The sequence below is a fragment of the Solanum lycopersicum genome, chromosome 10, assembly GCF_036512215.1.
Source record: "Solanum lycopersicum chromosome 10, SLM_r2.1".
Lineage (NCBI taxonomy): Eukaryota > Viridiplantae > Streptophyta > Magnoliopsida > Solanales > Solanaceae > Solanum > Solanum lycopersicum.
Window position 1 is genome coordinate 25,617,593 of NC_090809.1, and position 24,794 is coordinate 25,642,386.

Consider the following 24,794-nt stretch of genomic DNA (forward strand, 5'->3'; position numbering starts at 1 on the left):
GCGATGGGACTAACGGTCAGAATGATCGATGATTGACACTAGGCATTATCAACGGTCATACAATTTTTCAGTTTAAAATTAATGTACAAATGCTAACCTGAACTAGAACCAGGTCCCATGACACAGATTTATCATCATTCCTAAGCTGTTCTAGCCATGTCTTTGCTTTGCTAGTCCTTTCTGAAAGTATACATACAATAAGTACCAAAATAATCTAATCTAGATAATAAATTATTGACACAAAGGATACCTGTACTGCAAGTTTAGCCATCAAAGGAATTCAACTGTTGACACTCCCGAATTCAGTTGGAAATCATCATGCCCAACTTCAACCTATTTCTTTCAAATTGATCTTTACTGAAAGCCTTGGTGAAGATATCTGCAATTTGTTCCTCAGATGGACAATATGTAATCACAATATTCCCCTTTTCAACGTTGTCTCTCAAAAAATGATATCTAACATCAATGTGCTTGGTTCTCTTATGTTGAACTGGATTCTTCCCCATATTAACTGCACTAGTATTGTCACACATAAGTGGAATAGCTTTGATGATTATACCAATATCCTCCAAGTGTTGCTTGATCCATAACAACTGTGAACAACATGCAGCAGCTGCTACATACTCAGCTTCAACTGTTGAAAGAGCTACGAAATTCTGTTTCTTAGTTCCCAAACAAATGAGTGAAGATCCAAGGAAATGAGTCATTCCAGAAGTACTCTTCCTGTCGACTTGATAACCAGCAAAATCAGCATCTGCAAAACCAACTAGTTCAAAAGTGTAATATGCTGGATAGAAAAGGACTAGGTCCCCTGTCTTCTTTAAGTATCTTAGAATACATTTTGCAGCCTTCATATGTGAATCACGAGGACATGCCTTGAATCTAGCACACATTCCAACACTGTAAAGGATATTAGGTCTGCTAGCAGTCAAATACAACAAGGACCCAATGATTCCTCTTTACATGGTTTGATTCACAAGAGAATCAAATTCCTCTACCACAAGATTGGAGTTTAATCCCATAAGAGTATCAATAGGTTTTGAATCAAACATATTGAATTTCTTAAACAACTCCTTAATGTACTTCTCTTGACTGATTGAGATTCTTTTTGATGATTTCTTTATTTGTAGGCCAAGGAAGAATGTCAGTTCACCCATCATACTCATTTCAAATTCCTTTCCCATTAATGATGAGAATTCTTCACATAAGTGTTCTGAAGTAGATCCAAAAATTATATCATCCATATAAACCTGAATAATAAGTAATTCTTGTTCTCTTTTTAATAAGAACAAGGTATTGTCTATTTTTCCTCTTTTAATCCCATTCTTCAACAGAAACTTTGACAGCCTTTCATACCATGCTCTAGGAGCTTGTTTCAAACTATACAGATTCTTCTTCAATCTGAACACATGATCTGGTAGCTCAGTATCTTCAAACCCAGGAGTTTGTTTAACAAATACCTCCTCTTTCAAATCTCCATTAAGAAATGCACTTTTGACATCCATTTGATACATCTTGAACCCCATGAATGCAACAAAGCTATTAGAATTTTGAAGGCCTCCATCCTTGCAACAGGTGCCAAAGTCTCATCATATTCTATTCCTTTTTCTTGATTGTATCCTTGAATAACTAATCTGGATTTGTTTCTAGTAATCACTCCATTTTCATCAAGCTTGTTTCTGAATACCCATCTGGTTCCTATCACTGTTCTGCCAATAGGTCAAGGAACCAGGTACCATACCTTGTTTCTTTCAAACTGGTGAAGTTCTTCTTGCATTGAGTTGATCCAGTCTGCATCACCTAGTGCCTCTTTCACATTCTTAGGCTCATAGATGATATGAATGCTGAGAATACAACTAGATTTCTTATTTTTGATCTAGTGTGAATTCCAGAGTTCAAAGGAGAAATAAGATTATCACGAGGATGTGATAAACTATGTTTCCATTCTGGTCTAAAGGCAGACTGGTTGAGCTGATCAACATGTTCTTCTTCTTCAATGATGTCATCATTTTCTGGAGAATTTGAGGTACTCTGACTAGAATTCAGAGTGGTACCAGATACCTCATCACACTTTTCAAATTCATCAGTCTTTTCAGATAGACTATGGTTATTATTATCATAGTCATTTCTCAACTGATGGTTTGCACCAGCTTCACTTCCTTCAACTTTCTGTGAATTGAACAGCTTAATCACCTCATCTTCATCATTTGATGCATTGCTTTTCAAATTTCCATCCTCATCAAACACAACATGAATGCTTTCTTCAATACATTGTGTTATTTTGTTGAAAATTTTGTATGCTTTACTTGATGAGGAATATCCAACAAACACTCCTTCATCATTTCTACGGTCAAATTTTCTGAGATCATCTTTTCCATTGTTCAGCACAAAACATCTGCAGCCAAACGCCCTAAGATAGCTCAACATAGGCTTTCTGTTATTGAGCAACTCATAGGGAGTCTTATTCAACACAGCCCTTATCAGACACCTGTTAGTAACATGACATGCTGTGTTGACAGCTTTAGCCCAGAAACTTTGAGGAAGATTTGACTCAATAATCATGGTCCTAGAAATGTTCACCAAGGTTCTATTTTTTCTTTCCACCACTCCATTCTGTTGAGGAGTTCTTGGAGCAGAAAAATTATGACTAGTACCATTCTTCATGCAAAATTGTTCCAGTTTTGAGTTTTCAAACTCAGTTCCATGATCAGATCTAATCCCAACAATCACTTGATTCAATTTAGTTTGAATAATTTTGAAGAACACTACCAATTCTTCAGGTATCTCTGCTTTTGATCTTAGGAATCTTGTCCATGTGTACCTTGAGTAATCATCAACTATCACCAGAATGTATTTCTTACAATTTCTGCTTTGAACCTTCAAAGGTCCACATAAGTCCATGTATAACAACTCCAGTACTCTTGATGAATTTACTTCTTCTTTGACTTGAAGGATGATCTGATTTGTTTTCCTTTGACACAAGTGTCACATATTTTTTCACAGAACTTTAACTTTGGCAAACCCCGGACAAGGTCCTTAGAAATTAGTTTATTCAATAAAGATGAGCTCACATGTCCTAGTCTACGATGCCAAAGATCAACATTTTCATTTTGAGCACTAAGACATGTCAGATCATCTCCATGAGACGTTTCCAAGTTGGCCACGTACATGTTTTTACTTCTAAAGGCAGTGAGAATCACTTTCTTTTTGGTTAGACTAACCACAGTGCTCTTCTCAGAAGTAAACTTGACTTCATTTCCCATGTCAAAAATTTGAGATACACTCAAAAGACTGTACTTCAAACCATCAACATGATACACGTTGTCAATTGATTCTTCAAGAGACTTTCCCACTTTACCAACTCCCAAAATGTACCCCTTCTTTCCATCACCAAAAGAGACACCTCCTCCTTGAAGTGTCTTTGAGTGAGAGGAAATTTTTTATGTCACCAGTCATATTTTTAGAGCATCCACTGTCCATATACCAACGTTGACTGATGCTCCTCTCACTCACCTGCAACAAGAGTCACTTTTTAGTCTTGGGAACCCATTTCAATTTGAGTTCCCAGAAGGAAGACAAGGGAGTGATAAGATTGTTTTTAGTCAAACAGGGTAGTTTTTGGATCTTTCTAACAAAAGACTTTGGAGCAGAAACATATTTTTTCTTTGAAATCTTTTAGTTGAAACTTGCTTTGGGGGACCAGGTCTCTCTTTTGATACCCTTTGCTTCTCAGTATAATGAAAGAGTCTTTCATGAGAATTTCTCCAGCCAGTACCCTCTTCCTTTAAATGCCCATTTTTACCACAGTGAAGACAAAGCAGATTGTCAAACACAAAAACATACTTACTGTGAGGATTAAAGGGAGAAGTTATATTCAAACTTCCTAGACCCTTCTTATTGAAATTACTCTGATTTGTTACACTTGACAACAACTTAGAAGATTTTGTCCACTTAAGAGATTTTTCAAGTTCTTCCTTAAGTTTGACAATATCCTTTTCTATGTTGTTGCTCTTCTCCAAAGCCAAACACAGATTTTATCTCAGTAGTTTTAAGTTTTTCTTCAGTTTCAACTTGTAAACCATTTGACCTTCCATTTAGCTTTTCAGCTTCTTCATTTATCTGAGACAACTGTTTTTTAAGTTCAGTATTATCAGACTCTAGAGAAGCCATTTTATCTTCCATTTTCAACATTTTCTCTTCCAATTTAACTTTGTTTTCAGTTAAACTGCTAAGTTCAGCATTCATAATGTCTCTTTCAGAGGTTAACTCAATCACCGAATCAATCATAACATTTGCTAATGTTCTTAATTTTTTAAGAGAATAATTGTTCAGATCATGTTCATATCAAGAAGAGTTACCTTGTCGTCCTCTTCTTCATTTTCTGTATGAGCCATGAAAGCAAACATTTCATTGAATACAGTTTCCTCTTCATGAACAACCACCATTGACACGTCATTTGGTTTATCAGGATCTTCTGAGTCACTTGAAGAATCTCCCCATGCAGCAAGAGCCTTTTTGACCACATAGTCAGCAGCAGTTTTGAAATCATTTTTATTGAGTACCAAGTCCCTTCACTTCTCTTTGTCACCTCTTGGTTTTTGATGTTCCTTATTTTCAATTTTGAGTAAAGGACACTCGCTAATAAAGTGTCGAGCTTTTCAACACTTGTAATGTGTATCATTTTGAGTTGCAGTTCGAGGACCATTTGTTCCCCTCAAACCTTTGTTCTTTCTCACAATTTGTTGAAATCTATTGATGAGATAAGTCATATCATCATCACTGGAGTCCTCCTCAGATTTGTATTTCAGCATCAAGGACTTATCTTTTTTGACTTCCTTCTTTGACAGATCATGATACCTATTCATCTCATGAGTCTTCATATTTCTAATGAGAGCATCTATTGTCAGCACTTTCAGATCTTTTGCTTCAGTAAGGGTATCAACCTTGCTTTCCCAAGACTTTAAAAGAATTCAAAGCACTTTCCTGACTTGTTTGCTCATGCTGATAGGTTCTCCAAGACTTCTCAACTCGTTGGTAATGGAGGACAATTTTGTGAACATCTCATGAATGGTTTCTCCTTTTTTCATCTTGAAACTTTCATATAAAGAAGTGAGCATATCAATCTTAGACTCTTTTACTTGTTCAGTTCCCTCATGGGTCATTTTTAAGCAGTCCAAGATTTCTTTTGCAGACTCACAGGCTGAGACACGATTGAACTCATCTAGTCCTATCCCACAGACAAGAAGAGTTTTTGCCTTGTAACCCTTTTCAATGTTTTTTATATCAGCTTCATCATATTTTTGTCTATGCTTTGGAACAAGCCTGGTTTTTTCTCCATCCTTTTCTTCAATCATTTGAATAAATGGTCCATCTAGGACGATATGCCATAGCTCACTGTCTTCAGCCATGAGAAAATCATGCATTCTAACTTTCCACCAACTGTAGAAGTGTCCATTGAAACGAGGAGTTCTGGTTGAAGATTGACCTTCTTCTAGATTAAGTGGAGCAGCCATCCTAGAACATATATCACTTTCTTAGTGTTAACCAGATAGAAAGTGCCGGCTCTGATACCACTTGATAGAATATATGCCTTCACTTATCAGTTAACGGACCAGGTCCCTTGACACACAAATAAGTATGAACGGAAAGTTAAATGTTGTTTAACAACACAACAATTTTACGTGGAAACCTCCTTGCTTAAGGGAGTAAAACCACGACCAGTCTCACAGGATTTACAGAACTGTTTCACTAATGTTTGCAAGCAATAGTAAAACTAGTTACACAAGTGTGAGAAAAAGTTTTTAATCTCACGTTCAAGCAATAATCTCTATTGTTTGACAAGCCTAAGTAGAAGCTATTCTACCCACTAAGCTATCCCTTCTAGACAACTTAAAATTTCAACACCACACACTGATTCCTTTATAGATTTAGGAATAGTTTACAATATAAGACCACTAGAATATATTCTTAAACAACTACACTATATGCTCCTGAGATTTCAGTCGTTGTTTGAATAATTCTTATCTTTGATTTTCTGTAGCCTTTGCAAGTGTTCTTGAAAGTGCTTTTTCAAGTTGCAAAAACTAAAGAATAATGTTTAGGAAAGTGACTTTTGTATAGACAAGTCCCTTTCCTTAAACTCCTGCCATTGGTTGGAGAGGTCTGATTTTTCTGACGTTGTTGGGAAATGTGCACCCACTTTCTATACCTTCTCCAGCTGGCAGTCAACTGGCTAGTCATGTTGGGTGACCTGGTACCTTTATGAGGTCCCTGAGTTCGTCATCTTCAAAACTCATGTTGAGAACCTGGTACCTTTAGAAGGTCCCTGAGTTTGTCATATCATCAAAACTACAAATAACAGATAGTTCAATGACTTTCCTAAGTATGATTTCATGTCATTCAAGCCAATAAATCAGATTTCTTTCTAAATTAATAAGGATTCCTAGTTTGACTAATTCCCAAACTAAAACTCCTAATATTAAACTACTCTCTCACGATCTCTCTGTCACTTTTCATCATCTCTCTCACGTTGGTTTCTGCTAAAACAACTAAAATAAAAGAAATAATATTACGAGTTCTTCACACTTGAAGCACTAACATGAAATATTAAGAAAAACAAAGTAACAAAAAACTGTTAAGGAAAAGAGAAGTTCTCCGTCGAGTAGTGTGGACGTTGAGGAAGCTTGGATTCATTTTGTAGAGGGTTTTGGGCGGTAAATTAAAAGTTTGAACAATCAAATAAGGTATGAGTTCCTTCCCTCTTGGTACCTTTACCAAGAGACCCCTCTCCAACTTGAGAGGAAAAACAAAAGAGAAAACACGAAAACTAAAGTTCTAAAAGTAAAAATTGATAATAATGCTTGGACCCTTTAAAAATAATAAACAAGGCTAGTATTTATAGTTTTCAGATTTAGCGTTGGTGAATCTGTTCGCCGACTTTAGTCGTAAATCGCCGAGTGATTTGGTGGTTCCCCCTTTTGTTAATTCAATGCCGCTTGTGATTTTCCATCATTGTCTATGTGAACTGTGACATTGGGCGAAATACTTCTGCTTTACGGAACTATTTGGCAAACGCTGACTGCTCCTTTTCATCTCCTTTTGAATCCACATCCTTCAAGTCTTCGCTTGCTGGAACAAAGGGCGAAGTGTCTCTATTCGACGGATCACCAAGTGTGTTTGGCGATGCTTAGCTTCAACTTCAGCTCTTTTCATCCTTTTTGTTCCCATTTTGCGCCTAAGTGTCCATGCTTACACTAAAACTCCAAATATATGAAACTTAAGAGTTTTCTTCATATATTAAGATAGATTGAAAATTTGAGGACACTATTTCCAATAAAACAAGGCCCGAAATAAGTCCAATTTGAGGACTCATCAACACCATCAGCATAAACTTTTTGCTTGTCCTCAAGTAAAACTCAAGTTTTTACAGTTCAAATAGGATGTCTCAAATAGTTCTAAACAAGACTCATTCATGAACATACACAACAACACAACAAGACTCAAGTTACTCATGCATAACCTTATATACTCAATTCAAGTAGTGACACACCATAACCAAAGATTCCTGTGCTCACAATACTTGCTACTCATGCAAGCTCAAGCTCAACAAAAGTATCTAAATGTCCTCACACAAAGAATGATTTCATATTCACACAAAAAGATTAATCAATTTAAGATTAGAATTAGACGCAACACTCACACTCACAAAGAGGAACACACTGTATGTTTTCACTCATAGGTTTGCCCCTATTTTCCAATTGATCTTTGATCCAATTACTCAAAATCAAAAAGGTCTTTCTAAGGCTTGTCATAGGGTTGAGTGCAAAGGTAGGGTCATTTAGGCTCAGTGATTTTTTCCGTAATGAGATGTTATTTCTTCAAGGTATCTGTTATTTGTAGTTTTGTTGATTTGACAAACCTGGGGACCTTGTAAAGGTACCAGTTTCTTAATTGTCTGTTGCAGGGTTCTTGCTTGAGTATTTTAGATGAAACAAACTCAGGGACCTAGTAGAGGTACCAGGCTCTCATGATGAGGAGCCAGCTGGAGACGGTACAGAAAGTAGGTGCACACTTCCCGATGGCGCCAGAAAGTGTGACTTTTCCAGCCAATGGCAAAGAAGTTTGGGAAAGTGACTTGCTCATATAAAAGGCACTTTCCTAAACATTTTTGTCTAGTTTTTGCAACTTGATAAAAACTTTTCAAGAACTCTTGCAAAGGCTCTACAAAGTAAAGGCAGAATTATTCCAAGAACAACAGCAATATTTGGAGCTTTTCGTCTAGTTGTTTAGGAATACATTCTCTTGTTCTTAAACTGTAAACCATTCCTGAATCTATAAAGGATTTGGTGTGTTGTGTTAAAAGTCTAGGTTGTCTAGGTGGGATAGCTTAGTGGGTAGATTGTTTTCTACTTAGGCTTGTTAAGCAATAGAGGACTATTGCTTAACTGTAAGATTGATAACTCTTTCTTACGTTTGGTGTAATCGTGTTTTACTTTTGCTTTTGAAGATTAGTGAAAACGATTGAAAATCCTGTGAGACAGGCCGTAGTTTTACGCCCTTAAGCAAGGAGGTTTCCACATAAAATCATTATGTTGATTTTACTGCATTTAACTTTCTGGTATTTTTCTGGAGTGCAGTAAGGGACCTGGTCCATTACTTGTTAAGTGAAGACACATATTCTATCAAGTGGTATCAGAGCAGGCACTTTCTCTTTGGTTAACACCAAGAAAGTGATATTTGCTTTAGAATGGCATCTCCACTTAACCTCGAAGAAGGTCAGTCATCACACAGACCTCCTCGTTTCAATGGACATTTCTACAGTTGGTGAAAAGTTAGAACGCATGACTACCTCATGGCTGAAGATAGCGAGTTATGGGATATTGTACTAGATGGACCATTTGTTCCGATGATGGAAGAAAAGGATGGAGAGAAGACCATTACTGTTCCAAAGCCTAAGCAGAAATATGATGAAGTTGACAGGAAAAAGATTGAAAAAGGTTTCAAAGCTAAAACTCTTCTGGTCTGTGGGATAGGACCTGATGAGTACAACAGAGTATCAGCCTGTGAGTCTGCTAAGGAAATTTGGGACTGCTTGAAGACTGCACATGAAGGAACTGAACAAGTCAAAGAATCTAAGATTGACATGCTTACCTCACAATATGAGAACTTTAAAATGAAGGAAGGAGAAACAATACATGACATGTTCACCAAGTTTTTTTCCATTACAAATGAGCTGCGAAGTTCTGGTGAACCTATAAGCATGACCAAACAAGGAAGAAAAGTGCTTCGAATTCTTCCAAAGACTTGGGAGAGCAAGGTTGATGCCATTACAGAAGCCAAGGATTTGAAGGTGCTGACTATGGATGCTTTGATTGGTAATCTGAAGACACATGAGAAAAATCGGAATTACGATTTATCAAAGAAGGAAGCTAAGAAGGACTAGTCATTGATGTTGAAGTATAAATCAAATGAAGATTCCAGTGATGATGATATGGCATATCTCATCAGCAGATTTCAAAAAGTTGTGAGGAAAAACAAAGTTTATAAAAGAGGAACAAATGATACTCGAAATGCTGCTCAAGGTGACACTTGCTACAAGTGTGGAAAAGCTGGACACTTCATCAGAGAGTGTCCTTTGCTCAATAATGAAAGCAAGGATTATCAAAAACCAAGAAGTGACAATGAGAATAGAAGGGACCTGGTACTTGGCAACAGAGATCGAAAAGCTGCTGCTGATATGGTTGTCAAAAAGGCTCTTGCTGCATGGGGGGATTCTTCAAGTGATTCAGAAGACCCTGATGAGCCAAAAGATGTGTCCATGGTTGCTGTGCATGAGGAGGAAACTGTCTTCAATGAAATGTTTGCTCTCATGGCTCACACAGAAAATGAAGAAGAGGACAATCAGGTAACTCTTCTAGATATGAAAAATGACTTGGATAAATATTCTCTTAAAAAATTGAGAACTTTGGCAAAAGTCATGCTTGATTCTGTGATAGAGTTAACATCTGAAAGAGACACCATGAATGCTGAACTTGAAAGTTTAACTGAAAACAAAGTTAAACTTGAAGAGAAAATGTCAAGAATGATGTCTCTAGAGTCAAATAACTCTGAACTTAAGAACCAGTTGAATCTGATTACTGAAGAAGCTGAAAAGCTGAATGGAAGGTCAAATAATTTGCAAGCTGAAATTCAAGAAAGATTGAAAAACTCTGAGACAAATCTTAGTCTGTCACTTGAAAAGAGTAACAAGTTAGAACAGGATATTGTGAAACTTAAAGAATAACTTGAAAAATCTCTTACGTGGACCAAATCCTCAAAGTTACTGTCAAATGCAACAAATCAAAGTAACTTCAATAAGAAAGGACTAGGAAGCCTGAACATAAGTCCTCCTTATAATCCTCACAGTAATTATGTGTTTGTGTCTAACAATCTGTTGTGCCTCCATTGTGGTAAGAATGGGCATTTGAAGAATGATTGTGCTAGCTGGAGAAACTCCTGTGAAAGGTTCTCTAACTATGCTGAAAGGCATAATGTACCAATAGAGAGACCTGGTCCTCCAAAGCATGTTTCAACTCATAGATTTTCAAAAAAATCTGTACCTGCCCCTGTGTCCTTTATTTGAAAGCTTCAAAATCTACCATATTGGACAAAATACAATCTAATCACTCCTTTGTCTGCCTACTGGGAACTCAAGCTGAAATGGGTTCCCAAGCTTAACAAGTGATTTTTGGTGCAGGTGAGTGAGAGGAGCAGCAGTCAATGCTGGTATATGGATAGTGGTTGCTCTAAGCATATGACTGGTGATGTAAAGAACTTCCTCTCACTCAAGACCCTCCAAGGAGGAGGTGTCTCATTTGGTGATGGCAAGAAGGGGTACATTTTGGGAGTTGTCAAAGTAGGAAGATCTCTTGAAGATTCAATTGACAATGTTTACCATGTGGATGGGTTGAAGTACAGCCTGCTCAGTGTGTCACAAATTTGTGATAAAGGAAATGAGGTCAAGTTTACTTCTGAGAAATGCACTGTGGTAAGTCTAACTACAAACAAAGTAATTCTCACTGCACACAGAAGTAAAAATATGTATGTGGCAAACTTAGAAATGTCTCATGGAGATGACCTAACATGTCTTAGTGCTCAAAATGAGAATGCTGATCTCTGGCATCGTAGGCTAGGGCATGTGAGTTCATCTTTATTGAACAAGTTGATTTCTAAGGACCTGGTCCGAGGTCTTCCGAAGCTGAAGTTTGCTGAAAATAAAATATGTGAAGCTTGTTTTAAAGGAAAGCAAATCAGGTCATCTTTTAAGCCCAAGAATCAGGTAACATCATCAAGAACCTTAGAGCTGCTTCATATGGACCTGTGTGGACCCTTGAAGGTTCAAAGCAGAAATGGCAAGAAGTACATTTTGGTGATTGTTGATGACTATTCAAGATACACCTGGACGAGATTTTTGAGATCAAAGGCAGATACAGCTGAAGAGTTGGTGGTATTCTTCAAAATGATTCAAACCAAATTGAATCAAGTTTTTTGCACCATTCGATCTGATCATGGCACAGAGTTTGAAAACTCAACACTGGATAGATTCTGTATGGAAAATGGTACAAGCCACAATTTCTCTGCTCCAAGAACTCCTCAACAAAATGGAGTAGTGGAAAGAAAGAACAGAACCTTGGTGAACATTGCTAGAACTATGATTATTGAATCAAATCTTCCTCAAAGTTTCTGGGCTGAAGCTTTTAACACAGCATGTCATGTTACCAATAGGTGTCTAATAAGATCTGTGTTGAATAAGACTCCATACGAACTGCTCAACAACAGAAAGCCAATGCTGAGCTATCTTAGAGCATTTGGATGCAGATGTTTTGTGCTGAATAATGGGAAGGATGATCTGGGAAAATTTGATCCCAGAAGTGATGAAGGAGTATTTGTTATATATTCTTCATCCAGCAAAGCCTACAGAATATTCAACAAACGAACACTATGCATTGAAGAAAGCATTCATGTTGTCTTTAATGAAAATGGAAGCTTGAAGGATGATGGATCAAATGATGATGATGATGTGCTGAAAATGCTCAAATCCAAGAAGATTGAAGAAGCTGAAGCTGATGCAGATCAACAACTGAAAAATGACTGTGATGATCAGAATCATAGTCTACCTGCCGAGGCTGCTGAGGGTCAAAAAGATGATATGGTACCTGGTACTACTCAAAATTCCAGCCAGAGTACATCACTCCCCCCAGAAAATGATGTCACTCTTGATGAAGAAGAACATGCAGATCAGCCAAGTCAGTCTGCTCCAAGGTCAGGATGGAAGCATAGTTCGTCACATCCTCTTGATAATCTCATTTCTCCTTTGAATTCTGGAATTCATACTAGATCAAAAACAAGAAATCTAGTTGCATTCTCAGCATTCATATCATCTATTGAGCCCAAGAATGTTAAAGAAGCATTGGGTGATGCAGACTGGATCAATTCTATGCAAGAAGAACTTCATCAGTTTGAAAGAAGTAAGGTATGGTACCTGGTTCCTCGACCTGAAGGCAGAACAGTAATTGGAACTAGGTGGATTTTCAGAAACAAGCTTGATGAAAATGGAGCTATTACTAGAAATAAATTTAGGTTGGTAGTGCAAGGATACAATCAAGAAGAAGGAATAGACTATGATAAGACTTTGGCACCTGTTGCCAGAATGGAAGCTATTAGAATTTTAATAGCTTTTGCTGCATTCATGGGGTTCAAGCTGTATCAAATGGATGTGAAGAGTGCATTTCTGAATGGAGATCTCAAAGAGGAAGTGTTTGTCAAGCAACCTCCTGGTTTTAAAGATGCAGAGCTACCAAATCATGTGTTCAGATTGAATAAGGCACTATATGGTCTGAAGCAAGCTCCAAGAGCATGGTATGAAAGGTTGTCAAAGTTTCTGCTGAAGAATGGGTTCAAAAGAGGCAAGATAGACAATACTCTGTTCTTGTTAAAAAGAAAACAAGAATTGCTTATCATTCAAGTGTATTTGGATGACATAATATTTGGGGCTACTTCAGAATGTTTGTGTGAAGAATTCTAATCACTGATGGGAAAGGAGTTTGAAATGAGCATGATGGGTGAGTTGACATTCTTACTGGTTCTACAAATCAAGCAATCATCAAATGGGATTTCAATATGCCAGGAGAAGTACATCAAAGAGCTGCTGAAGAAATTCAATATGTTTGATTCTAAACCTATTGATACTCCTATGGGAACAAATTCCAAGATGATAGTAAAAGAATCTAATCCCCTGTGAATCAGACAATGTACAGAGGAATCATTGGCTCCTTGTTATATCTGACTGCTAGCAGGCCTTATATTGTGTATAGTGTTGGAATGTGTGCTAGGTTTCAAGCATGTCCTCATGATTCACACCTGAAGGCTGCAAAACGTATTCTCAGATACTTGAAGAAAACAGGGGACCTGGTTCTATTTTATCTTGCAGGTGACACTTTTGATCTGGTTGGTTTTGCAGATGCTGATTTTGCAGGTTATCAAGTTGACAGGAAGAGTACCTCTGGAATGGATCATTTCCTTGGATCATCACTTATCTCTTGGGGTACCAAGAAGCAGAACTCTGTGGTTCTTTCAACTGCTGAAGCAGAATATGTAGCTGCTGCAGCCTGTTGTTCTCAATTGCTGTGGATCAGGCAACACTTGGAAGATTTTGGAATTCACATCAAAGCAATTCCTCTTATGTGTGACAATACTAGTGTTGTTAGTATGGGAAAGAACCTAGTCCACCATAAGAGAACAAAGCATATTGATGTTAGACATCATTTCTTGAGAGATAATGTTGAGAAAGGAAATATTGTGCTCACATATTGTCCAACGGAGGAACAAATTGCAGACATCTTCACCAAGGCTCTCAGCAAGGATAATTTTGAGAGGAATCAGTTAAAGTTGGGGATGTTGATCTCCAAGTGATGTTTTTAGCTTCCAACAGTGGAACTCCCTTGATGGCTAAAATTGCAGTGCAGGTATCCTTTGTGTGAATTTTAAATATCTAAACAAAGATCCCTTTTTGTATCTTTTGTAGGTATACTCTCAGTAGGGACCTGCTCAGCAAAAGAAGAAACTAGTTCTTTTGCGAATGCTTTTCCTCTACTGTTTGATTGCTTTTTAGCTTTGATCTTGTTCAGTGTTTATGCTCACATCACTGGTTTACTGCGTTTCTTTTTGATGATGCCAAAAGGGGAAAGTAAAACTGTGTGTAGCTAAATGATATTTTAGTGAGGGGGAACAAACAGTGAGGGGGAATGTAGTGAGGGGGAATATAAAAAGGGGGAACAAAGTTGAAAGGATATTAAATCATGGTTTCAGTGTTTGTCATCAACAAAAAGGGGGAAAATGTTATTTGTAGTTTTGATGATTTTACAAACCTGGGGACCTTGTAAAGGTACCAGTTTCTTAATTGTCTGTTGCAGGGTTCTTGCTTGAGTATTGTAGATGAAACAAACTCAGAGACCTAGTAGAGGAACCAGGCTCTCATGATGAGGAGCCAGTTGATTGCCAGCTGGAGACGGTACAGAAAGTAGGTGCACACTTTCCGATGGTGTCAGAAAGTGTGACTTTTCCAGCCAATGGCAAAGAAGTTTGGGAAAGTGACTTGCTCATATAAAAGGCACTTTCCTAAACATTTTTGTCTAGTTTTTGCAACTTGATAAAAACTTTTCAAGAACTCTTGCAAAGGCTCTACAAAGTAAAGGCAGAATTATTTCAAGAACAACAGCAATATCTGGAGCTTTTCGTCTAGTTGTTAGGAATACATTCTCTTGTTCTTAAACTGTAAACCATTCCTGAATCTATAAAGGATTTGGTGTGTTGTGTTAAAAGTCTAGGTTGTCCAGGTGGGATAGCTTAGTGGGTAGATTGTTTTCTACTTAGGCTTGTTAAGCAATAGAGGACTATTGCTTAACTGTAAGATTGATAACTCTTTCTTACGTTTGGTGTAATCGTGTTTTACTTTTGCTTTTGAAGATTAATGAAAATGATTGAAAATCTTGAGAGACAAGTCGTGGTTTTACTCCCTTAAGCAAGGAGGTTTCCACGTAAAATTATTGTGTTGATTTTACTGCATTTAACTTTCTGGTATTTTTCTGGAGCGTAGTAAGGGACATGGTCCATTACTTATTAAGTGAAGGCACATATTCTATCAGTATCCCATATCTTCCTTCCTCAATCCTTAGTCGAGTGCTTCGAAGCATCTTTGTATTCTTCTTCATGGATTTCTTGGAAACCTATTTTCTTTTTGTACTTTTAGCATATTTTTTGTTATCTTCACTTGAAACTTCTAACTCTATTATCTTTTTGTGTTGAATTCATGTGCAATTTTTTCAATTCGATTTCTTATTGTGAGCTTCTGTCTTTGTAGGTTGGTTCTTAAATAACATTAAGAAATGACCTTTCAATTCAAATTTTGATTCTTAAATTTATTTCTACATTAAAGTAATGAATGACTTTTGATATCATAACTTTTCAAATTCTTCTATTATGAGATTTATGATTACGATATAAAAACAATATTAATGTACACATTTATCAAGAAAATGATAATTTAGTCATTCAGGGCTTAAGGACTTCCAAATTCCACCATTATGTAATTAAAATGTTTATATTTAACCAAATTTAATTGAGTAGAAGGGGGAAATGACAATTCAACTTTTCACTTTGGAGTTTCTCACTCATAATAATACTAGATCTGGGAACGTCTAAAAAAAATTTCATTTAATATTTTGGAATTCAATGAATATTGACTGTTTGTATTATACATTATTAAATTGCAAGTTACTATTAGCAAGAATAAACCAACAATATTTACATCTTCCAAATAGTAATATCATAGTTACTGTGAGTTTTTTATTAATTAGTCAAAAGGATTTTCCATTAAACATTTAAAATATTTGAATTATTTTTCATATTTTATCCTTAGATTATATTTTCTTTCTATATTATATTGAATGTTATTATTTAATAAATTAAATAGCAAATCATCATATTAGTATATATTAATTACCACTAACTTTTGTAAATGTATATAACTCCTATTAGTTATATTTATAACTTTCATGTCTCATCCATAATCTCAAATGGATTAATATCAGATTTATGACAACTACTTATGTTCCTCAATGCTATCCTTCCTATAAATAGTGACATTCGACAAAATAATATACGCACTTAAATGAATTGAAAAAAAAATGAAAAATCTCTATGCTCTGTTCTCTTCTCTCTTTTTATCTGTTTAGTTTAAAGTTTATATTTCTTGTTTGTAGTTGTTATTGTACATATGTTGTTATTGTTGAAAATTTAGCATGGTTTGTTGCTTCGTATACATTAGCCTAGCATGTAGTATTTTAATATCCTCATTCAAATATTGAATTTGTGCAATAGTTAGTTACTTTAAGTCAATTTTATAGTTAAAGGTATATTCTTTTTATTAGGAAGATATATGTAGTTTATATTGAAACAATGGTGGATTTTTTTTTCTTTCTCCTTAGCATGATATTATTCTATTCTAGAAACAAGTTCATTTGATACTAGTGTTTTCTTTTGAATCAATTGTAATACTTTAGAGGCTTGTACACGTGACAACCAGGTATTGGGGTATTTTTTTAGTTGATTGTAAATTTTCAGCATATAATTGTATTTATTGAGTTTTAGGCTGACTTGTCTTGGTGGGATAAGGCAAAAGTCATCATGTACAATTTAGGGTCATGACAAAATGGTATTAGAGCCCAGGTTCACAGGTCTCACGTGTGTACAAGCTAAGCCTAAGTAGAGTCTCGAGGATCGGTACGGAGACGTCTGTACTTATCTTTGAGAGGCTATAGTGACTTTTAGGAAAAATCTTCACTTCTTGAATCTTTATCGTGCATCCTTTGTTCGGCCTGATTCTTATAGCAACCTTTCATTCACTCTCATTTATGTGATGACTCGTGCATAGTTTCTCATGTGAGTAGTTGGTATGTTGTGTATAACTTGAATGTTAGACCTAATACTAAGGTGAAAGTGATAGACTTATGAAATAAAATATTTGGTCAGATTAAGAATGTTCAATGATTATGAGAGGTTAAGTAAGGTGTTGGCTTGATGATACATATTGAGGATATTTGAATACTGAGGTTAAACAATGATTTGAGGGACTTCATGAATGTGTTATCTTTTTTAGGTTAATTACCCTAGTACAAAGATAATACTTGTGTGGTATAGGCAATGTGGTTCGATATTTGAAAGGGGATGAATTAAAATGATGGCAAGATAATGAACAATGTAAATTGAGAAAAGACAGTAAGTTGTCATAATATGTATGGGCTATTTTGGATACAATCTTCTAGATAGGTATGATGTGTTCTAGTGGTGAATTTAATAGACTTTCACGATATGGTACTAGTGGTATATGAAAACAGATATGTCAATTGTCAAGTGTAAATACTAACTACTTAAGGATTTATCAATTGTATCACATGCTCATATAATAAGATTTGGTGTTGCATTCATATTTCAGAAATTAACTAATTTTTTTCACTACGGAAGAATGAGTTAATAATTATATATAAGAAAGCTTTTAGTGGTGGATCTTTGGTACGGTATTGATGTGTTTAGGTCGTGGCGTGTATCTCAAAGATTTTAAATGAGTGGTATTCCATCGTAAGCTCCGTGGAAGTGGATCGATATTCAGATGAGAAGCTTAAAGGTAAAGGAAGTTTGAATGAGTATATTTGTGTGAATGTAACTGAGAATTTTAGTAAGGAAACACGTATACATTGGGTTAGCCCTTGGATTTTGAATTGGCATAGCTGGGTTTGGGGTGTCATGTGGATTACAAGATTGACTTCGTGATGATGAAGAAACTAACTGAGCATGATGATAACAAGAGATCGTGATGGATAGTGATTAGGATGCAATTATATGATAAAGATTGTTTGTTAAATAAATTTTGTATTGTAATGACGACTTGTGAGTATTTGAAGTTGAGGTTTAATACTATTTAATGAGTAGCTTGATTGCTATGAAAGTTATGGGAGGTGTTGAAGCACTGCATAGATAGAATTTAAAGGAGCTAGAGCCATAATGAAATAAATAAATTAGCGGGATTTAGTGTAGGCTTCAGAAAGAGGTGAGAACAAGTATATTTACTCAGATTGTAAGAGTCAAGGATGTCAAGAAGTGTGGATAATTGAATTCCAAGATATGTGGTTTCATTTGTATTCCCTAAATTATTATTATAGTTTTACATGTTCATCATATTGATTAAAAGTTTTTGGATAAAATTTGAGAAAGAATTTTTCATACATTCAACTCGAGTGTGATGATAAGTTTATTTCGGGATTTTGAGTTTGGTAATGAGTATGATTGAATATTTTTTGTGAAAGATATGATAAGATCAATGGAGAGGCGATCAATGATAAGTTAAGATACATGAATTCATAGGGAAAAAAATAATTTTCAGGTATGAGCTAATGTTAATATATAATGGGATTGTGTTGCATGGTTGGGATTAAAAAAAATTCAAGTTTTTCATGATGAGTTTATGGACGTGGTAGTATGTTTTGTCAAGGTGTGAATTGATAAAATAAGAAATGATCGATTGTATTGAATATTGAGTATTTGGAAGGACTTGTATATATTATATGTCATAAAATATGTTATTTTTATTTTCAAAGAATAAGGAAGGGTTCCATTAAGCCTTTATTTTGAGGATAAGGTAAAAATATTAGACGTTTTAGACCCAATAATAAGATTGGGGAGTGAGTCAACAAAAAGAACAAAAGTCTGGTGTATTGAAGGGTTCAAGATATTTAGAATTTTGTGTCATGGGAAAAAATTATGAAAAGTGAAGGAATAAGAACTCTCGTATAAGGCTTTGGTTTGTAGTTGAAGGATTTATTGATTTATGCATATGAGTATAGATATGACTGTGAGATGTGAACTAGTTTTGGGACTTACTAGAAAGTTATCATCATTTTTTCTAAAGATTGAGTTTTTGGTTGGGTGACAAGCAACTAGGTGTGAAAGATTCTATGTGGTTATGTTGAGGTAGATTGTTCAAATTATGATAGATAACTTAAGGATACATAAAAAATATGGACCTACAGTTATACAGGGTTATTAAAGATTTTGTGGGGATTGAGACTACTATATTTATGAGACAACATAAATTGTTATGATATGTTACACATACATTTGATGGTAAGTAGAGGTTAGAGCTTTGGCATGAGACACATGATGGTATGAATGGTAGTAAAAATGATATGTAAAAATTTCGCGTGTAGTTGACATTGGGTATGATTCAATTATTTTACCTCGATGGAAAAGTATTTTAAAAGTAGCGTTATCAGTCTTAGGTGTGACTCATATATGTCATGAAATGCTTAAATTGGAGATTACAATGTATTTACTAAAAGGACTTTGATACTATTGATGGTTTGAGAGTAAGGTAAATGGATGGTATGATTATGATGTTTGTTGATATTGAGAGTGTCGATTTCAATGGAGTATTGTGAGAAGTATGTGAGGTTTGATAAATCGAGTATGTGTAAGATTGTAATGATATTAGGCTAGTTGATTGTGGGTGGCTAAAAATTCTGATATGGAGTCATCTGAATATAATTGTTTGATATGTTCACTATGAAAAGAGTAACTTATGTTATCCGGCCTTGATTTTGTACATTTTTAGGTGACCACCTTCTTCGTTTTAGAAATGATTTGGAGTGTGATTTGCTGCATATGCTCGTGTGTGTTTCTACATCTATAGGTAAATTCTTAGTGGTGGATTGGATATATCGATCCTCTTATGTCTTCTTCATAGCGTAGGATCCTTGGGTAGACCTGGTCATTTCAGTTATAGTAGATTTGGTGTTATTTCAGATAATTGAAGTATACAAGTAGTTCTACGCTCACAACATTGCTTATGAGAACTTATATAAGAGCTATGAAGAGTTACAATTGTCTAGATAGTTACTTGATCTTATTCTTCTTTAGGTTAGCTAAATTTATTCTCTCTTGATGAGTAATCGATGTCTAAAGATCATATTTTATAATTTACTAAGCTCGTGGAAAGGCTATGTTGTGACAAAGGAATTTTATAAAATATATGATGGTTTGTGCATCATGGTGGTTAATTTACGCTCACTTCTGATCAGACGGTTATCTGGTTATATGAGAAAAGTTTTGTAATGATGGTTGTATTAAGGTCTAGTGGGTTTTACTTTAGTTTGAGTTCATGAGTTAGTTTGTCGCTTCATAATCACTCTTGATTTGTAGATCTTTCAAATTTTGATTCCAAAGTTCAGTTCTTAATAATCAATCTAGATGGAATGATCTTAAAGATGAGCCCACTTGGAGAGGTAAACATTGACTCTAGAGATTATACCTTAAGCCTTTGATAACGTTTATTAATCTTCATTCTTCATTATGTTCGAGGACGAACATGATTTTTGGGGGTGGATATTGTAATGACCCAGAAAATTATTTTTAAAAATTTAGAACTATTTCATAGATATGATTATTAAATTGATGGCTATTTATTTAGTTAATTGATAATAATAGGTCAAATCTGAAAGTTTTTACTTAAACCCCTACACCACTTGGCCCATAATTGAGATAAGTTATAGGGATTAAATCGTATTAGAATAATTTAGAAAAGGAGAAGAGACAGAAACTAACATGTGTTCGTTTCGGCTGAAAGACGAATCCATCTACAACAACAACCAAATTAATTTTCACTCAGATTATTGAATGATTGGTTAATAGTGTCAAATATCGATTGCACCTTACTGCCGAGATGCTTCGACATGGAAGTGATGCAAAATTTTGTTAAGTTGACGATACACTGTAGTAAAAATTGATTTAAAGTTTTATGGCTTTGGTAATCACCTATTTTTGCTTAAGAAAATAATACTTTATATGGCATGGAACGACACGAGAGACAATGAAGGTAAAGTAATCGATTTTTAGATTACAACATCATGTCGTAGTTTTGATTTGCAATAATTGACAGTGTGCAATAATCAATACTCTTGTTACTTGTGCAAAAAAAAAACAGTGAAACTCACTGGAAATTCGTTGTAATTTTCACTAAAGGCATAAAGACAAAATTTGAAGATAATCATGACATACGGATGGGTAATGATTGGAGCATTATTAGATAATGAGAGAAAGGACAGTATAATCTGCAACAGGCAGATTGCGACGTGTTCCTTTGTGGTTTAGCTACTGATTTTCGTTATTAACTAACTTTAATTTTGATTTCATTTTATATTTTAACTTTATCCATATTGAGATAGGTAATTAAATATTAAATGTATTATATTATATGAAAACTATTAGCATTGTATTATATGGAGAATGAAACTTAACCCTATACTTAAAAATTGGAAAATATGATAATTAAAATGTTAATTGGCATCAAGATTAGGAACTTGATTGTATAGTATAGTAAGTTTTTGAGTATAGACTAGCATAGTATGTGGGTGTTGTTAGTCTTGAAATCTTATTGTGGTCATTTATTTGAATAGATTGCTTTGAGTTGGAAGTTCAACGAAAGGGGAAGACCTTAAGTTCCAGAGTGAATTCTTGATTGATTGAGGCAAGTGAAATTCTAAGCTCTTGTTAAGTGTATGGAATGTGTGTATTTCTTTATGGTATATGTTTGGGAGTAATGGGACTTGGTTATGGGTTGACTGTTTATATTGATTAATTTTAATGATGAAAAAAGGGTAACAAAAGGCAACGTAATTAACTGTTTATGTGTGATGTTGTGAGAAAGGTTTGAAGACTTGTTGAATCATTGTTGAGGTGACATCATGTTTGTGTTACTTTTAATTGTGCAATGTTATGAAAATGGCCATCTCCACATTGTTTGTGTGAACATGTCATTTGCATTATTCTTAGATATGGTTGTGACAAGTGTTATGTGCATTGAGAAAGAATGAGAACTTAAAGAGGATGTACCATTTCGAGGGACGTATTGCGCGCCACGATGGATACTATATTTGGAGGGACGTATCGCGCGCCACGATGTTTACTATTATTGAGGGTCGTATCGTGCACCGCGACACATGCATGCATATGTCCGCCATGGGTCCCAGATTGAGAGACAGCGGGTGTGTATCACTAGGTCAGACATGCATCATTATACTTGACATTGCATTCCACTGCATTACACATACTTATCATTTGTGAACTTGATATTGTGTTTTGTTGATCTTGTGATTTCCTTTCTGCGAAACTTGTGATTGATGAATACTGAGCTTGTTATTGAGGATATGTAATTTGTTGAAGTGTTATTATTGAGGATATGTAATTTGTTAAAGTGTTGTTGTAGAGGATATGTAATTTGTCTAAGAGTTGTTAATTTACGTGCTATGTAAATAGTGAGATGTTAGGTTGGGCTGACTTTTATGCAGGTTATAGCTGTGGAGGTTAGGTTGGGGTTGTAGGAGTACCCGTATTTCATCTACTTAGCTTGTTTTTAGGTATTTAAATGTTGAGTACCGTGCGGTTTGATACTCACCCCTTGCTTCTACAAATTTTTGTAGGTTACGAGCTTGGATTTTTGTGGTACTTGTCATTCTCTTCTTTTTTTTAGGCTTCTTGGAGATTAGTAAGATAGTTGTTTATCGTCTCAGCGGACTTTGAGACTAGTGTTTTCTTTTGAATAAATTGTAATACTTAAAGGCTTGTACACGTACAATCAGGTTTTGAGGGTATTTTTTTTAGTTGATTGTAATTCTTCTGCATATTATTGAATTTTAGCTGACTTGTCTTGGTGGGATAAGACCAGTGTCACCACGTCCAATATAGAATCGTGACATTTATTAGAGTGGAAATTAAAAATATGTGAGTCATGGATAGTTTCTATCACTCCTTATAAATCAGTATGTGAATAATTTTTGTTGTAAATACTCCTCTATTAATAAAAAAATTATTAATAATTAATTGGGTAAACAACTTGTACAAAAAATCAATTAATTGTAACGACCTATTTAGTCGTTTTGAGCAGCAGATTTTATTCTGGAAAAACAGGCTGAGGCGACGGACCCAACGACGGACCGTCAGGGGCACGACGGACCGTCGCAGGGTCTCGTTTCAAAACACTTAGAAAATCTGAAATTAGGTACTGAAAATCGACTCTCTGAACTTCGTAACGAAGTGGCAGGACGGACCGTCACAGGTGTGACGGACCGTCACAGGCCCTTCACCCAAAATCAAGTTTCTGAACTATGCCACGGACAGCAGGACGGACCGTCGCAGGCGCGACGGCCCGTCACAGCTTGCGTAATCCCAGTTGGAGTCGGATTTCTGGTTAAGTTTTAAAGGGGCGTTTTGGACTATTCCTGCTATAATTATATATTTCGTGGGTTTATATTAATAACTCAAATTCTAGGGGGTTAAAAGAGGTAACCTTAAGTTAAATAGTGGGGTATTATTGCCATCTTTTATTCTTAATTATATACTAATTTGGGTAAAAGAAAGAGGGTTTGAATAAGAAAACAGAAAGAACAAGAAGGGAGAGAGAGAAACGATCGAGAGAAGAGGAAAGCACCAAGCTTTGAGGATTAACTTGCTTGATTTCAATTCTTCGGTGGAGGTAGGTTATGGTTTTCATGCTATTCGTAGTAAACTCTTAATAGCGAATGATATGTGTTAGTAGTATTGTAAACCTTCTATATGCTTAATTGTATGCTTGCATGAATGCTGTGATTATGTAATTGTGAATAAATAAGCATGATAAAGCTATTGAATCCCAAATCTTGAAAAGAAACCCTAATCTACTTTGTTAATGATGATGCCTTGGTATAAAAGAAGGCTTGATGAACGAAAGTGGTGAGATTAGGGGATCGGGTGCCACGTTCCGGTACCAGGATAGAATATGGATCGGGTGTCACGTTCCGACACCAGGATAGAATATGGATCGGGTGCCACGTTCCGGTACCAGGATAGAATATGGATCGGGTGCCACGTTCTGGTACCAGGATAGAATATGGATCGGGTGTCATGTTCCGACACCAGGATAGAATATGGATCGGGTGCCACGTTCCGGTACCAGGATAGTATATGAGGATCAGAGTGTCACGTTCCGACACCAGGATAGAATATGGATCGGGTGCCACGTTCCGGTACCAAGATAGAATGAGGATCGGAGTGTCACGTTCCGACACCAGGATAGTATATTGAGGAGCGGAGTGTCACCTACCGACACGAGTGGAATAAAGATAATGAATCTTGAAATATGTTAATATATCCAATCTAATGAACTAAATTCCCAAATGAGTATGATGAGGAGGTGTGAGTCCTCATTGATGTGCTTGGTGTTGTAACCAAGGGTTATGGTAATTGTAAATGCTGCATGCTAAGGATATTAGTTGATTTTATGATATTGCTTAATACATACTATTTTCTATTTTGAGTTGGCCGATGATATCTACTCAGTACCCGTGTTTTGTACTGACCCCTACTTTTATGTTTTTCTTCTTGTTATTTGTGGAGTGCAGCAAACGTGCCGTCATCTTCGACTCAACAGTAACTCAAGCCAGTCTTCGTCACACCGGATCTTCAGGGTGAGCTAACGCTTCTAGCTTGGACTGGATCTTCTCCTTCATGTCTTGATGCCTTGAACTTCCGGCATGGACTAGCTTCTTATGTACTTTTAGCTTCTTAGAATTAGTAGTATAAAGTAGATGTTCTTGTGATGATGACTTCCAGGTTTTGGGAATAATAGATGTTGAATAATAATAATTATTGATTTTATTAATGAGTTTTAGTCT

At 35.7% G+C, this 24,794-nt stretch overlaps 2 protein-coding genes across 2 annotated transcripts; one reads left to right on the forward strand and one right to left on the reverse strand.

The window, feature by feature from the left end:
* Positions 1-2,930: 2,930 nt before the first annotated feature.
* LOC138338771 (uncharacterized) lies at positions 2,931-5,513 on the reverse strand. The gene is made up of 4 exons (XM_069289858.1): positions 4,980-5,513; positions 4,359-4,511; positions 4,030-4,266; positions 2,931-3,419 (listed from the first exon to the last, which is right to left on the reverse strand). The coding sequence occupies exons 1-4, from the start codon at positions 5,511-5,513 to the stop codon at positions 2,931-2,933; spliced, it is 1,413 nt and encodes a 470-aa protein (XP_069145959.1).
* Positions 5,514-8,851: 3,338 nt separating this feature from the next.
* LOC138338772 (uncharacterized) lies at positions 8,852-9,442 on the forward strand. Its single transcript, XM_069289859.1, has one exon. It carries the CDS (start codon positions 8,852-8,854, stop codon positions 9,440-9,442), a length of 591 nt encoding a protein of 196 aa, XP_069145960.1.
* The last annotated feature ends 15,352 nt before the right edge of the window (positions 9,443-24,794 follow it).